This window comes from Oryzias melastigma, linkage group LG7 (assembly GCF_002922805.2).
Source record: "Oryzias melastigma strain HK-1 linkage group LG7, ASM292280v2, whole genome shotgun sequence".
Lineage (NCBI taxonomy): Eukaryota > Metazoa > Chordata > Actinopteri > Beloniformes > Adrianichthyidae > Oryzias > Oryzias melastigma.
The window spans coordinates 16,291,162-16,306,951 of record NC_050518.1 but is presented as its reverse complement, the minus strand read 5'-3'; the positions used below and the strand labels follow the sequence as shown (position 1 = coordinate 16,306,951).

At 37.2% G+C, this 15,790-nt stretch overlaps 1 protein-coding gene across 6 annotated transcripts; it reads right to left on the bottom strand.

The window, feature by feature from the left end:
- Positions 1 to 5,664: 5,664 nt before the first annotated feature.
- LOC112158740 (chemokine-like protein TAFA-2) lies at positions 5,665 to 15,604 on the bottom strand. Of its 6 annotated transcripts, XM_024292231.2 has the most exons (6): positions 14,808 to 15,241; positions 14,408 to 14,575; positions 14,175 to 14,280; positions 12,477 to 12,632; positions 12,116 to 12,240; positions 5,665 to 7,464 (listed from the first exon to the last, which is right to left on the bottom strand). In XM_024292231.2, the coding sequence occupies exons 2-6, from the start codon at positions 14,432 to 14,434 to the stop codon at positions 7,453 to 7,455; spliced, it is 426 nt and encodes a 141-aa protein (XP_024147999.1). In that variant the 5' UTR covers positions 14,435 to 14,575; positions 14,808 to 15,241; the 3' UTR covers positions 5,665 to 7,452. The 6 variants fall into 6 exon arrangements, with proteins under 6 accessions (XP_024147999.1, XP_036068707.1, XP_024148000.2 ...); XM_036212814.1 differs by lacking the exon at positions 5,665 to 7,464 and having other exon boundaries at positions 11,114 to 12,240; XM_024292232.2 differs by lacking the exons at positions 5,665 to 7,464; positions 14,408 to 14,575; positions 14,808 to 15,241 and adding an exon at positions 15,429 to 15,604 and having other exon boundaries at positions 11,114 to 12,240.
- Positions 15,605 to 15,790: the final 186 nt, after the last annotated feature.

Genomic DNA, 15,790 nt, shown 5'->3' with positions numbered 1-15,790 from the left:
TGAAAAATACATTTTCTTCCTTCCATCCCTCCATCCATCTTTTCATCCATCGATTCATCCATCTTTTCATCCATCTATCCTTCCTTCCATTCACCCCTTTGTCCCTCCCCCTCTTCTTTCCTTCCATTCATCCATCTATCCATCCATCCATCCATATCCATTCACCCGCCCCTCCCTCTCTTTCTCCCTTCCTTCCATCCATCCATCCATATCCATTCATCCTTCCTTCTCTCCATTCACCCCTTTCTCCCTTCCTTCATTTCATCCATCCATCCATCCATCCATCCATCCATCCATCCATCCATCCATCCATCCATCCATCATCCATCCATCCTTCCCTCCATTCACCAGTCCCTCCCTATCTCCCCTTCTCTCCCTTCCTTCTTTCCTTCCTTCTTTCCTACCTTCCTTCTTTGAATCCCTCCCTCTCTCCCTTATTTCCCTCCTTCCATTCATCCCTTTCTCCCTCCCTCCCTTCTGCCCTACCTTCCTTCCTACAATTCATCCCTCCCTCCCTTCCGTCCCCCCTCTCTCCCTCCCTTCTTTCCTTCATTCCATTCCTCCCTCTCTCCATTCTTTCCTACCTTCCTTCATCCCATTTTCATCCCTCCTTCCATCCATCCACCTTTCAAACTATTATTTCTGTCTTTCCAATTGATTAATTTGACTTGTTGAATGTTGCAATCACAGTCGAATCCCTTTACCCTATTTTTTTTTTTTTGTTTTGTTTTTTCATCATATAAAATGTGCCATCAGCTGTTCAGCAATTCTTTGTTTCTCTGTTGGTTCATTCAATGACAGAGCAAAGTCATGTCCTTGAAATTTAAAAAACTAACGAAAAAAAAACATAAAATCCATCCATCACATGAGTGGTAGACACATAAAACATTTATAAAGTTTGTCAAGTCTAATAATTTTCCAAAAATTGTTAACAACAGAAAAAAAGATGGAAAATGTTAGACCCCCTTGGAGAGAGAGTCATTTGTAAATTTAAAGAGCTCCCCTGAAAATAATAAAGTCTATAAGTTCAGCAAAGGACAGGCTGTTCCTACAGCCTTCACAAGTCCTGTGAAAAGTAATGAAGCTGCTGCTCAGACAAACCATGTGGATGCTCTCAAAGCTGTTGAATGCAGTCAGCCATTCAGCTGAACAACATTTGGGATACAAGTGAAAAAAAGAAAAAAAGACTGCCCAACATCTGGCAAAAAGCCCCATTAAGTGACCCTAAAAATCCCTGCGATGCATAGGAGACTCAAACGTATTAGTGCTCCAAAAATAAAACAAGAATAACTGTGTACATGTATGAGTTTTAATTTTCCATTTAATTGCTAATGATGGAGGAGTGCCATTAGTATTACTTAAGTAGAGAAGGCAATAAATTAAGATCCAGCACACCCTTTTAATGTACCTCAGGGAAGGAAGATACGCTTAATACAACAAGTTTGAGGCAGTTAAATGAGCAGCAAATCACAGCCATTTCGCTGCATCAATAGTATAAATGCATTTGTCTAGTATTAACATTTCATTACTGCAGCGCACTGCTGAGAGGCAGGATTTCTAATGACTCCATCACGCACAGCTGATAACATTAACATTGTCCAATTAATGTTTGGTCATTAGAGTGTGATTGTTCCAGTCTCTGTGATAATTAAGCTCCGAGCCATGACCAAACTACATTCACAAAGGCCGTAATCATGCACACGTCTGCAGCAAAGGACAGATACACACACACGTAACAGATGCACTTAGTGCACAATCAGACGACGACTGCTTTTACATTATTTACAATATTTTCTCTAACATTATTTTAAGTGTTTCCTGACTAACCTCATCTGCTCATAAAACTATAGGATGACCTGCAATTAAAAGTTGAAAAGACTCAATGTGTCCGTGTCATCGTCATGATCCGTGTTTATGTCACCATACCGTCAGTCTGTTTTGGCCTCTCAATGTGTTTTTCAAGGTGTATTTTATAATGATTTTCAAGATAGAATTTTTTATTTTTTTTAGACATTTTTCTTTGATTTTTTTAATAAGTATTTTTTAATGATTTTTGACATAACTTTTTTGGTTTATAAGATATTTTTTCTAACTTTTTTATTTTTTTTTCTTCTATTTTTTAGCTATTTTTTGTAGAACTACAACAACTAGTACTTAAGGTAACCTTAAATCTTGTTATCTGCATAAAGTAACCACTTAGAACTCATTTATTCTCTCAAGACTTTTGACCATGTCAAGAGCCTTGATTTCAACTCATTTCAATTTTTAACACTTTTATTGTTTATTCAAAAATGCTCTGGTTGAAATTATATCATTTCTTGTGTCAGGGTCAGTTTTGACTCGGTTTTAATAAAATAACTTCAAAAAGCAATAATTAGAGCCAAAACTAAAGTGGATTTCAGCCGACAGACTGACAATCACCTCCTCTCCTCTGTTATCTTCTGGAGATGCTCATGTGTCCAGTATATTTGCAAAAAAGCAAAATAAACAAACTGGAGCATGTCCAGACACACAAGACTTTTCTCTGATTTAGCTTTCTTTAGAAAGATATAAGTGATTCCTATTGGATAGATTTGTTTCTTTGTGTTCCACTGAGTTCAGATTAAAGTTCTTCTGCTGGCAGAAATATGCAGGTCTTTGTGTATTTTTGCATGTTCTTGAAAAAAATATAAATTAGTCGACATGATAGAAGTTACTAGAGTTAATAATAAAAAAATAAATAAAAAAATAATGTTGTAGATGTGTTCTAAACTCTAAATAAAGTTCAACCAACACAATAACCGTTGATTTATTTTTATAATTCTCTTGAGGTTATATTTTCTATTTTTTATTGAAATCTGGAGGCATATGTATTTTTTTTAAAAGCAGAGAGAGACACAGAAAAAAATGATGAAACCAACATTTCCATGGATAAAGAAGCCTAACAAGATAACCAAGATATGTTAAAAATATTGATGTTTTTAGTGTATTTTAAAAGTGATTAAAAACACGGATCAAAACCGACCCGTTGACATAGTGGATGATAACAGGAAGCAAGCACAAGAGGAAGGTTAATCGCATCAACCAATACCATTAAAAAATCATTTCTAAATGAAATCCTAAAGCGAGAAGATAAGAACATGTCTACAACTTGTATTAGTCGAAAGAGTAATAATATTAGGAATTTCTGAAAAATTTGAACAATAATGTGATTTTTTGAAAATTATTTACTGAGTTACTGAAAAACTGATGCTGTTTTTCTGAGGAGTTAACTTGATTGGCGGTCCTCACATCTGCAGCTTTATATGTACCAGCATCAAGGCAAACCTCAAAGCTCAGGACAGGCGGATCCTATTTATTAAAAAAACTCTGGGTGTAACTCATTTTCTGCAGCACCACAAACAAAAACAAATTGGGCAATATAACCAATACTTTCATAACTTTTGTAGTAATGTTTGTAGATAAATAGGAAGAACTAAACAGACTCGCACATAAACAAAATGAAGACGGACACATTTCGGCTTTTCAACTTCTAATAGCAGGTCATCTTAGAGTTTTTATGAGCGGATGAGATTAGTGTAGTTCTTTGCTTTTCTAGTTCTTAAAATGAATGAGAACAAATTTTAATTAAAATTTCATTTATTAAATTGAACTTTTTCAATTGAAAACAATACGTTTCTATAGATTTAACCAAAAAAAAGACATATTCCACATAAAAAGACAGGTCCATTCCTTTTTTTTGCACTCTATGTTTTACAATTATCCTTCAGAATTATAGGAATTACTCTTATTTCTGTGTACAGTACTCAATGCAAATGGACAATTTGACAGGTTTTAAATTTTAGTTGGAATCTTTTTTAACTAATTCTGTATAATTCGAGAGGAACTATAGGATGTTTTTGTTTCCTGATATGCTTTAGCGTTATTTCTCCAAATCGGAGCAATCAGCCGCCCTGCACACACATCTAAGACGTTTTGTATGACTCGGCATGATTCACTGAAAAATCTGAAAGCCGTCTAATGAATGTCTCAGCAGCTTCTTTGAAAAAAAAATCCAAACGTGAAAGCTTTGAGTGCGTGCTTGTGGTATTTTTGGGAGCCAAAAGCGTACGGCGGAGGATGTGAGGTCACTCTTTGACTAAAACCTTGAGTCAAAAACATTTCCCTTTTACTTCACAGTATTAGCTTGAAAAGCTATTTCCAGGATCAGTGACTTATGAGATTAAATATTACAAAAGCAACAAAATAAAATCAAAATTTTTAATACAATTATATAGAATGGTAGAATTATTTTACATTTTAAATAAGCCATCAACCAAAAGCCCCTTTGTGTATCTGAATAACTCAAATAAAACATTTAAATGATCATTAAAATAAGTCAATAAGCAATATTAGTAAAAAAAAAAATACAACAGCCTTTTAAATGATTTAGGGTTATACATTTATAATTATTTCAAAGTAAATGGACAAAAACATCACAATTAATGTAACACCATGACAACTAAGGAAGAAATAAATGAAATGAAATCCATAAACATACAAACACCTTCAAAAAATATATATCACAAAAATGTGAAAGTAAAATAAACATATCTGATAAATTTAAACCCCTGTAAAAATCTGAATGTGCATAAAACAATGCGTGTCCCATAATTCAAAGATATCCAAATTGTGAAAATCTGAGAAAAAAATCAGTTTTTTTACTTCCTTACTGTAAGCTAAGGTAGTTCAAAAAGTTTCCTATAGAAGATAATCAACAAAAAAAATACATTTATTAATATAAGTACAATAAATAGTACAATTGAGCTGCTTTCATTAGTAAAAAAAAAATGTTCAGGTGACCTCTGTGAATGTAAAGCAACATTTAAAAGAACTTTTAAAATGCCGGTTTGTCTGAGGCTTAAAGAAACTTCTGATCATGACACTACCACCACCATGTGTAAATGCTTGTAAGTTATATTTTAAAAAATCGTTTTCACCTCGATGTATCAGGAAACGCACAAGTTACACCTTTGTCCCATCATCCCACTGAACATTTCTCACCAAACAAGATGTTTAAAATAACAGGAAAAAAAACATAAATGGATGACTAAGGTGAGAGATGATCAAACTTGGATTAAGTAAAATCCTTAACTAAGACGAATTCTTTGGTGACCTCCAGAATGAATTGGTCACTCCTGATTCTCCAGTGTTTCGTGCTTTGTTATTCCATTTGTAGATTTATAGCTGTAACTTTTATAATTTTTCCTAAATCAATACAGTTCAATAACTGTTTCTTATAGGTTTTTATTATCTTTTAGCATGATCCAATTCTCAAGACGGGTCACACAAGTCATACTTTAATCAAGAAAAAAATCAAGATTTATTGATTTAGCAAGAAGGGTGATTGTTTTTTTTTAATTATAAGTGAGTAGATTATTTTCCCAAAAGATGATATATAATTGATGAGAGGTTTAATTGGGGCTACTTTTATGTAAGATCAATATACACCGACAAATTTAGCATTTCAACTTAAACTCATATTTGCGATTAGGGGGAAAAAAGTGATTTCAATCATTAGAGAAATATTGTGAGTTATGTTACATGAACAAAACAAATGAAAGCTGGAGCTTTAATGTATGGCATTAAAGACCCACTCCGATGTAAGTTATGTTTTTGGTGTTTTTAACCTATTATTGTGGCATTTTTCTGATGATCTGTAAAAAAAAATTAAGCTTAAATTTGCATTTTCTGAGTATTTCTTCATCCAAATCATTGTGAATCAGGATCAGATAAAAAAAAGCAAAGACAAAAAAGTGCTTGGTAGAAAGCTTGTGGGCGGGGACAAAAGCTAACTGCTCTGATTGCTCAACAATGGGGAAGGGAAGAGGGGGCGGAATTACTCCAGTCTACTCAGAATGGTGAATTTCTATTGAATTACACCTGATCTGCAGAAACTATGTTCTAAAAAATGACTTTTTTGGCTAAAAACGGTACAATCATGCTTAGAAGACCACTGGAAATGCTTTAAAATAGATCAAAGGAGGATCGGAGTGGGTCTTTCATCAACTCACTTTGCTTGTCGCACATGGACTTTATGTAAAGGGGTATGAGATCAGTTTTGGAACAATAAAGTTGCCGTTTGTGCCACAAAATCAAACATTTATCAGAGATAGTTAGTGCTGACCACACCTCTCCTGTTACTGTCACCAAATAGAAAGACATTATAACCAAACTGAATATTTAAATCCTAAAATAACTCAGTTTTATCTTCATAGTTTCACTTTAATGTGAGCACTGCATTGCAGCTCAGAAAACTCTTGTCTCTGGCAAAACCAATCCTCATTGTGAGATGTTGAACAAACTACTTCCGACTCGGCTGCTCTCACTTAGCACAGTGTGTGGCCTTCATTCGCGTCTGACGGCAGAAATAGAATGATTTGCAGCTCGAGCTACTATGAAATGTTTTTCATCGCGAAAGGTAAAAAATGCAAATGGTGTGGCTGAACTCGAGAGATAAAAGAGATTCAGTCGGGGGGTGGGTCCAGAAGGAATATTATGCACATGAAAAGGACAACTGATGAAGTGGTTACAGACATTCTGCCCTGGCGGTGGCTCCGTTCTGCTTCAAGGCAGAGAAACACCAGTGTTTCCCATCATTACTATAAACAGAGTCCCCTCCACAGAAGCACTCAGTTGAGAGAGGCAAACAAAAAGGAAAAAAAAGCCTGATGTAAAGACTCTCAGCAGTGAAGAAGCTCCTCTTCTCTCACCTTTCTCCTTCTGATTAGCATTTCACACAGTCGCTGTTTTGCATCAGGCTTGTGTGTCTACTCTTGCAGCCTTGCAGGTGGTAGTCTGTCCAACCCGTGGAGTCCAAACAGAGAATTTGTGTATTTGTGTGTGTGTACGTGTGCTTGTTAGAGTGCCTCTTTACGCTAAGGACTAGTCTAAGGGGACCTGACCTCTTTAGAAAGGTACCACTCTGTTGAGGGACAGCGTCGACTGCAAATGCTACACAGTGTAGTCATGAATTTCTCAGTATTTGTGGTCCTTTGCTTTGATCGACAGAAAGTCACGAGCCACTGACTGGGTTCACATGCTGCCACCTGAAAAATCCACAAAATCTCTTTTTAAGTGTCTGCCAGCAGCTCCATCCAAACTTTGATTGAGCGCATCACAATGTGCCCAGCATTTCAAGCACAAGAACAAAGAGCTGTGCAGAAATTCTCTGTTTGGATTGGAAAAAAAGGTACCATTTTTTTTTCTTTCCCCCCTAAGTTTTTAAATAGATTGTCCTCTCCATGGACAAGAAGTGTTCCAAGACAAAAGAAAATTAAAATAATGAGTTCTTGCAGCTTAAAGTTCAGCCAGGAGATATCTAATTAAATCTCTGTTCCACCTTGCTCTATCAGACGAGAATGTGGTGATACTTAAAATTGACTACAGCAGGTCAGGCTTGGCTTGTGCTCATTAGGTGAAGCTTCTGTCTTGCTACCGAGACACCTAAAAACAAAGGCAAAAAAAAGAAACGTGTTTATTTCCTATTTCCAGCAATGATTGCAACAAATATGACACACAATAAGCTCAGCGTTGTGATGTAAATTGATTTTCTTTTCTCTCCCGCCTTTTAGTCAGTCACTAAAAACTGCTTCTAACTCAAAGCAATTATCCAGGCATGGATTACCATCTTGTAGTTACAGTAAAGGCGACCGATTCAAAGATTTTTTTTCCAAATGCTGAGAGAGAATGTGTGGAACCGTGTTAAAAGAGAAACTCTGCAATTTAGGAGCAGACCGAGTTTGGGTAATGATCAATCTATAACTCTTTAACCCTGTTCAGGGCCAATAAGCAGTTAGAGGCGTTTCGAAAATGAGACAAAATTCTTACAAAAAAAAAAAAAAAAGCCCTGCTTAATCGTCTATCCATTGGTGCATTATTTCGTCCTGCTTTACTCTAAATGGGGACACGGGGGTTGCTGGAGCCAATTCTAATTCCAAGGCATGGAGCGTCCTGAAGAGGTCACCAGTCCATCACAGAACCACATACAAAAGAACTCACTCACGTTTAGTCTTAAGAGGCTGTTTAAGATCTTCTAATAAAATAGCATGCTATTTAATGTGCTACAGGAAGGTATGAAGTCTAAAGGAACTCTAAAATGTCTTCTTTAAATAGTATAAAAGCACCAAATACTTTTGTTTTTCTATTTTCTATTGTTTTATTTCATTTCCACAAGAAAACATATACATTAAAACAATACAAGACATCTTATGTAGGGAAAATGAAGGAGCAGAATGAAGAAAAACTTGTTTTTTTTCCCCGTTGAATAGATATATTTAATTAAAAAAAGCAATAGGTACGTCTATAACTATGTATATTGCTGCTCAAAAATAAATGAAGTATATAAACATCAAAAACAGTTGAGAATAACATCAAAAATTAAATAATTTATAAGTAATTTTTGCTTTTTTGTTTACTTGATATCAGTAATGTTTTCCACAAAGAAAACCAATTGAATTATTCAAAATATTAAGCTTTATTCAAAATTACGGCAAGAGTGATTTACTTATCTAAAACAAGGACAAATATATTCTAATTTAGTTACTTCTGAGTTAATGGAATGAGACTTTTTCATGTTTTCAGACCCCTAGTGGTTGTTATGTGGAACTGATCTTTCTAAAGTTTTATTCTTTTAAACCTCCATCAAATAGTAAGTTAAAGTCCCGCCTCTTTCATAGAAATGATTGCATCACATGACCACAGCTTTTGCCAATCTGTTTATCCATCTCTTCAGTCAGTTTTTACTACACATTTTCTCTCCCAACTTATCACATATGGTTCGGGCCTCCTCCGCATCACTTTTTTAAGTTTTGGGTGTCCCAAACTATCGCTTTTTTAAGTGCTGACTGTTCCCATTAAATCAGAGGTCCCTAACCCTAGGGACACAGTACCAGTCACAGTACCAGATGCGGTAAGGGACGCTGAACTGGTACCGGGTTCCACGTCCCCTGAGTTGGGGACCCCTGATTAGCATCTGTGGCCAGTACCAAGCGGGTCTCTGACCAGTACCGGTTCACGGCCTGAAGGTTGGAGACCTGGGATTTAATGGGAACAGCCAATACGTCATAAAATCGACGAGTTGGGGACACCCAAAATGTAAAAAAAGTAATGCGGAGGGGGTCTGAACCATACGTCCATATATGACGAGTTGGGAGTAAGAATAAGTTGCCTATCCAAAAAAGTTACTAAAACAAAGACACGCTTTTCAAAAAACGAGATTTGATTTGTCAAGTTGTCTCTGTATCTGCTTTGTTTCTTTTACATGTGAGGGGATGTAAGTTCTATCGTCTGTTCTTTCTTTCTCTGGTTCAAGGTAGCTCTCCCTTCAATAGCAGTCTAGTGTTCAGAGTTGTGTATTTGGCAGTGTTGCACGCCATTTTGCCTTGTTAAGGTTTGTAAGTGCGCTTTTCTGTGGCCCCACTGTTGATTCTCACAGTTTGTCACTCCGTGTGGGATGACAATTATGCAAATTACCACAGAAAAACAAACATTTGTAAAATAAGTTGGAGAACTCGAGGCTACAGTAGGACAAAGAAGTAAACAATTTGTCATTCTCTGATTCTCCAAGTTATTCCACTTGAAAAGATGGGAGAGATTTCTAATGTATTTCATTCAGATGTGAGAGAAAGAATGTAAAACTTTGTAGGATTCTTAAAGAATATATTTGTGTATTTGGTCAATTCTAAAAGTTCACATCAACACTTTTTAATGTAATTCTGGTTCATAATGACAGTTTCAGGTTGGCACTGTAGCTGCTATTTTGGTCCATTTTCCATGCAGCTCTTCTCTAGAGCTGTGATGTTTTGGGGTTGTTGCTTGGACACACAGACTTCTTTCACAGATTTTCTAATACAGCGTTTCCCAACCCTGGTCCTCGGGACAAACTGACCTGCATGTATTACATGTCGCCCACTTTGATTCAGCTCATCGTTAAGCTCTAGAGAATGCTAATAATGGCAGCCATCAAAGGCAGGTGTGTTTCAGGAGGGTAGGGTTGAAAAGATGAAGGATAGTGGTCCCTGAGGACCTGCTGTAATGGGTTGAGGTCCAAAGACTGGTTCAACCACTTCAGAACCTTGAAACGGTTTTGACTTACCACCCTTTTTTTGCCTGGGTAATACGTTTGTGATGATTGTCCGGCTGGAAGATCCAGCCATGCTTCATCCTCAATGCTCTTGCTGATAGAAGGAGGTTTTCGTCCAACATCTCAACATACATGGCCTCATTCATCCTTTTTTTTTAATATGGATCAGTTGTTTTGTTCACCCTGATCTATATGGTCTATGGAGAACTTTGGACGGTTTAACATTTGGATTACCAGAGGATTTGAATCCATGAGGACGTTGCGTGTCTCAAATACTAGTCTTCCCTCTTCTGTGATGTTTCATCTCTGTTCTTAAGATCATTTGTCCACCAGAAGACTGTAAGTGATCTTGTTTTTCTTCCATTTCCTAATAATTGCTCCATCAGTTGATCTCTTCTCAGTTAGGTGAGACTGATTCAGGGTGTACAATCTTGTCACTGGTGTCCTTCGACAGCTCTTTGGCCTTGGTCTGACTGTTTAAGGGCATGGACAAGTGTCTTTTGAACAGATAACCGGTTCAAACAGGATAAATTAAAACAGGTAGCGAGTAGATGGTGGAAGGGCTTCCTAAAGAAGAAGCAACAAGTCTGAGAGGGACAGAATTCCTGCTTATTTGTTGGTGCTAAACACTAAATTTCTGCACCATTATAAAAATAAATTATTAAAAATGATGGATTCTCATTCTGTCTCTCATACATTTCACACTTCTCTCGCCTTTTTACGAGGCACAACTTGTAGAATCAGCGTCTGCAAAGACTTTTTTAACAAATGTGGTAATTGTCAATTAGCATAACTGAAACAATGGGAATATTAACCCCCTTTTTTTTAAACGTAGACAAACTTAAGCCTGACGTGTGAACAAAAAGGTTTGCCAGACATAGCAACAGTAACCAAGCAAAGGTTACTGTGAAGGACAGTTATGCGATGTTCTGTTTCATTCTTTTGTTCGACTGGATCACAGTCTGATGGCTACACCACCACTGTGAAATCACAGATCACTTGCAACACCCTCCCTGAGCTTACCTTGCCCTAGTTTCCCTGTAAAATCAAGTCCCCCCCCTCCCTATGAATAATGCATGTTAAAGAGTTCAACAGAAAGGCAACTTCTGAGGAGCGTGTATGTCTCTTTAAAAGCTACGGGGTTCCCTTTGGCCGTTCAGTTTAATTATAAGAAGGGTTTTTGTGCTCACAGCTATTTCCTGTTTGTCCTCTTGGCAGCACCACTCACCCGATTATCAAATTAGGTTTTCTGAGCCCGCTGTTGCAGGTAAAAAAATAAAAAAATACAACCAGTGGGAGAGGTTATTACGTTTGATTGAGGAAATTTTCTAAAATTAGTATGAGGAAAAAGGAAAAAGTCTGCATGAGCCTGTATTTAAGGTCCTTCCACTCCTTTTTTTGCCAGTTTCCTACTTTGTGAGCCAGCCTACTTATCTGTAATGTAGCTAGCTGTCATGACTGACAAAGTTATCTGCCTCATTGCGCTGTTTATGCTAACAAAAGCAACCTCATAAGCACTCTCTGAACCCACTCAGCTATTCTATAATTAATACTTTACTGGCTTTCCCCATTCCATCCACTCTTGTAACTGAATGTATCATGTGCATGCAGGAATTCTGTTATACTTCGTCACCGTGAATTCACGTCTCTGTTTTTGCCAGCTTTGAGCAACCCTTCCACAAAACCTGACCCCTCCTTATCCTCAAGAGCGAGACGCCTTTCTTCTCGTTAAAAGGATCTTTTTTTTTTTTTGGTTATTGCTTCAGTGCTTGCTCCAGGGAGCCGAGGCGCTGACTCCAGAGAAATGTCTCAAGACGATTGTGATTGGTATCGCCGCCGTATAAATAAAGCCGAATCGAATGGCAGTAATGGACAGGTGACCTGTTTGGAGTGTCAGCTAGGATAAGCTCCAGCAACCCCGCCGGAGAAGAAGAAGAAAGCGAGTCTAACTAATGGTTGGATGGATGGATGAAGTGAACTGTGACTCAGACTAATGCAGCACCCCCTTCTCACCTTCGTGGTCTTCACTTTGTTCCCCAAGATGCATGACCAGCCTGTGAGGTCAGGCAGAACCCGGCACTCCTCCCCCTGCAGACACGGTTCCATTTTACACCACCACTTCTCACGCACAATGGAGGCTGGAGAGAGGACAAAAACGCCACAAGAGAAGGTCAATTTTTTTTTTCTTTTTTAGATTGAAGGACTTAAAAAAAAAAAAAATAGGCAGCAGGGAAAAACAATTCAATCAGATGTGACAGTCATTTTTCTGTCCCTGCCTCAGTGGCAGTCCATTCATGTGAGAGGGACCCTACGTGCACCGTATCCATGCTGTGCGTGAATATTTCGGTTGAAGGGGGGGTTTCAAAAATATTACCTTCGACACAAGAGGGCAGCGCCCTCGTCGTCCCCGCCACCTGTCCAGGGAAGCAGGAACACTTGACTGTTTGAGAGCGCTCTTCAATCTTATTCTTATTGCAGCAGCGGTGGGCAGCAACAACTTCACAAGTTCCTGTCCTCTCCTTTGAAGATCCTGTGAGGGAAAATAATAACATGCGTTTCATATCAGTTTTGAATTTAGAAACCAAAAAATACAGATTGAATCTCCTTATGGCAGAACTGTAGTTAAACTGTATCCCTGTGGCTTTAAAGGAGTTTTAATTTGAATTGTGCTAAACACTTTTGTTTGCACAAAGCATTTATTGTCTTTTCAAGCTTGACTGAGTTTTTCTTTTTTGTGGAAAAACAGCACCACCTAGTGGAGGAAAGGCACCATCAAGCAAATTAAGCATGAGGAGCTAAAATTGGATTGTTTCACAGAAATTTGAGAAAACAAATCTTAGGGTTTTGGGGATGCAATTTAAAAATCTTTCCTGGTTCTAGATTACACAAAGATATAGAGATCACACAAAGAAAAGACGAGTCAGGTGTGAGGGATTTGTCTGACTGATCCCTAAAATAAGCACAACTGGAAAAATAATTAGCAAAAGACAAAGAAAGTTAAAAATTTGACTCATGTTTAAAAAAAAAGAGAGAAAGTCTTCAAGCTTTATATAGTAACAAACCTCACAAACCTATTTTTAAAGTATTCCCAGTGATATTTTCATGATGATTATACTCTTTTAGCCAAAATTTTAAAAAACTGTGTCGTTTCCTTTGACATATTGTCTGCCGAGTGGCAGCAGTTCACTAGAAATTTGCCTGAGCTGGCATGGAGCAAGCCTGCCCCCATTTCCCATCATCCCTTTGTTTTATAGCCCCTCACAACCTAACATTACCAGTGCCAAGAAAATGAAAAGCAATGTTGAAGCTATCCAGCCATACAAGTTTAAGCCATATTCCGGCTCGGACGAGGAAAACGAAGACGTTCATGGACCTATTTGTCTGCAAGAAGATGCATCAGAATGAAGTGGAGCAGGGAGCTTGTCGCTTGCCGTAGAAACTTCTACATCACACTTACAAGGTTTTCTACACAGAATTATTTACGTCTGCTCCTGATTAACAACTATTTGAATAAATAAATACTCATTAATGCAATTATACGCTTAATTTTCTTTATATTTGTTCCCTAAAATGAGTAAAAAGTCACAAAAACATGTTAACGTGATTGTTAAATGTTCTTGTTCTTTGTAGTGTTATTGTTGAACTTAACAGCTTTTATGCTTCTGTTTAAAAATGTCAAAGTAAAACTGAAACTTTATAAATGATAAAGGCATTTTGGGAATGAAACAAAAATGAAAATCAGTTTTAATGAAGTACTATAAAAATGACAGCATAGAAAACTAAGATGTTCTTCCTATTGTATAAGGCTATGAGATATTAAAAAAAATAAGGAAAAATGTTAAATTTCCCTCAAGTTTAATGCAAATGCTCATTTGGATCTGGTGAGGCTTTTTTGTTTCCAGATTTGATGATGGTTGTCAGACTGGAAATCACACGGACATCTTTTTGCACGAAGAAGCACAGCTTGCTTGTTGAGCTCCCTGATCTCCCCTGTAGGCCAACAGATCAGTGACCGGGGGGCTTAATGAGTCCCACTGGGTGTTTCAGTGGCCTGACTGGATCTCACACTCACCTGCGTGTCCTCTGGAGCTTCGGTTGCCACTGGACACTTCCTGGATCCAGAGGATCCCAACGCAGAGCAGTAGGAGGCCCCACAGTAACGGCGACTGCATCCTCGTCTTCCCCCACAAACAGAGGAGACAGATTAAAAAATAAGTTCTGCTTTATTTATTTATCTATGCAACCATTCCATGTATTTCTCTCAGTCATCACATCACCAAGTCACAGCAAATTAAAGACACAAACCCAGAGGGAGGGCACAGGGTGCCTCATCGGGCTTATTTCTGAGTCACATTATCCTTTCAGCGCTGTTCATCTGTGTGTGTCCTCTTCATCAAGCTGAACCCCACATGAGTCATGCAAAAAGTGGGGCGTGAATTTCTATGCCAAATCTTAGCCATAAATAATTCAGAGCTACAATGACAGAAATGATCACTGTTAGTTAACTGCAGATGTGTTTTTTTTAATCAAATCAAGCTGTAAAAATAGATTATTTATTATCCTCCATATAAAAGTAGATGCTTTGTCAAGAAAAAGACTATCAATTAATAAATGCAATTAAAAAAGCATGTAATAATGAAGGCTATATGCTTTTATTCCTGTGATACATTATTAAAATTTCATTTTTACTTTCAGAAACACTTACTAGAGTTCTTGGTAAGCCGCTGTAGAAGTCTCCAATTGTATTTAGATGAAAATATAATATATTAAAAATTAAAAAGTTTAAGAGAAATATATTTTACTGCGTCACACCAACAAAAACGAAAAAAGAAAAGCTGTGTATCCTCAGGTCTCCTTGCAGGTGTGGGTTACCTTCCAGAGGAGACGCCCCGCCGGAAGGCGCCGTGACCGCGGACTGAAGAGCCCGGCGGCCGCCGTCAGCTGAATTAAAACTTCATCAAGACAGAAACCATCTGTCTGCCGGACAATAAGCGCTCACTTTCATTAGCGCCCTAAGAAGCTTAAAGGAAGCGCTCCCATCCTGTCTGTCACACACTGGACGGAAAACATCAACCAGTCCCGAAGACTGAGCAGTAACCCAGAGAGATGTCGCCTTTTTGTACCATTTGGGAATTTCAAAATAAGGAAATAATTATTTTTTGTTGTTGTTTTTGTTTCTGAGATTAAAAACAATTAAATAAAGTAGGCCTACTTGTTTTTTTATGAGTCTGTTGAATTTATTTTTCTATTTCTGTGTTTTAATCATCAAAAAATAATACAAAAAAGTAAAATAAATTATATTCACATGGCAAAAATGACATTTTACCTTATAATAGAGCAAACCGTACTTTAAAAAGTCAAACCAGTGAGACTAAAAATAAAAACTACTTCATTAAAATTATTCGTCTGTTAATATATGCATTAGATGCAAAACAAGGACAGGAGTTTAAACGTTTTACCAACATTTACTTTTAAAAGTAAATTGCAATACCACTACTGGACACTAGAGGGCAAACATCCATGAAAACTCATAATATGAATGTACATAAAAATAATAGGGTCAGTACATTTATTATTTAACAATCATGTCAAATAGGTATTTAGATTTTTTTCTGGATGTTTTGTTATTAATAGTTGATAAGAAAGTTATTTTTTATAAGTAAACGACTGGGGTTGGGTTAAAGCATG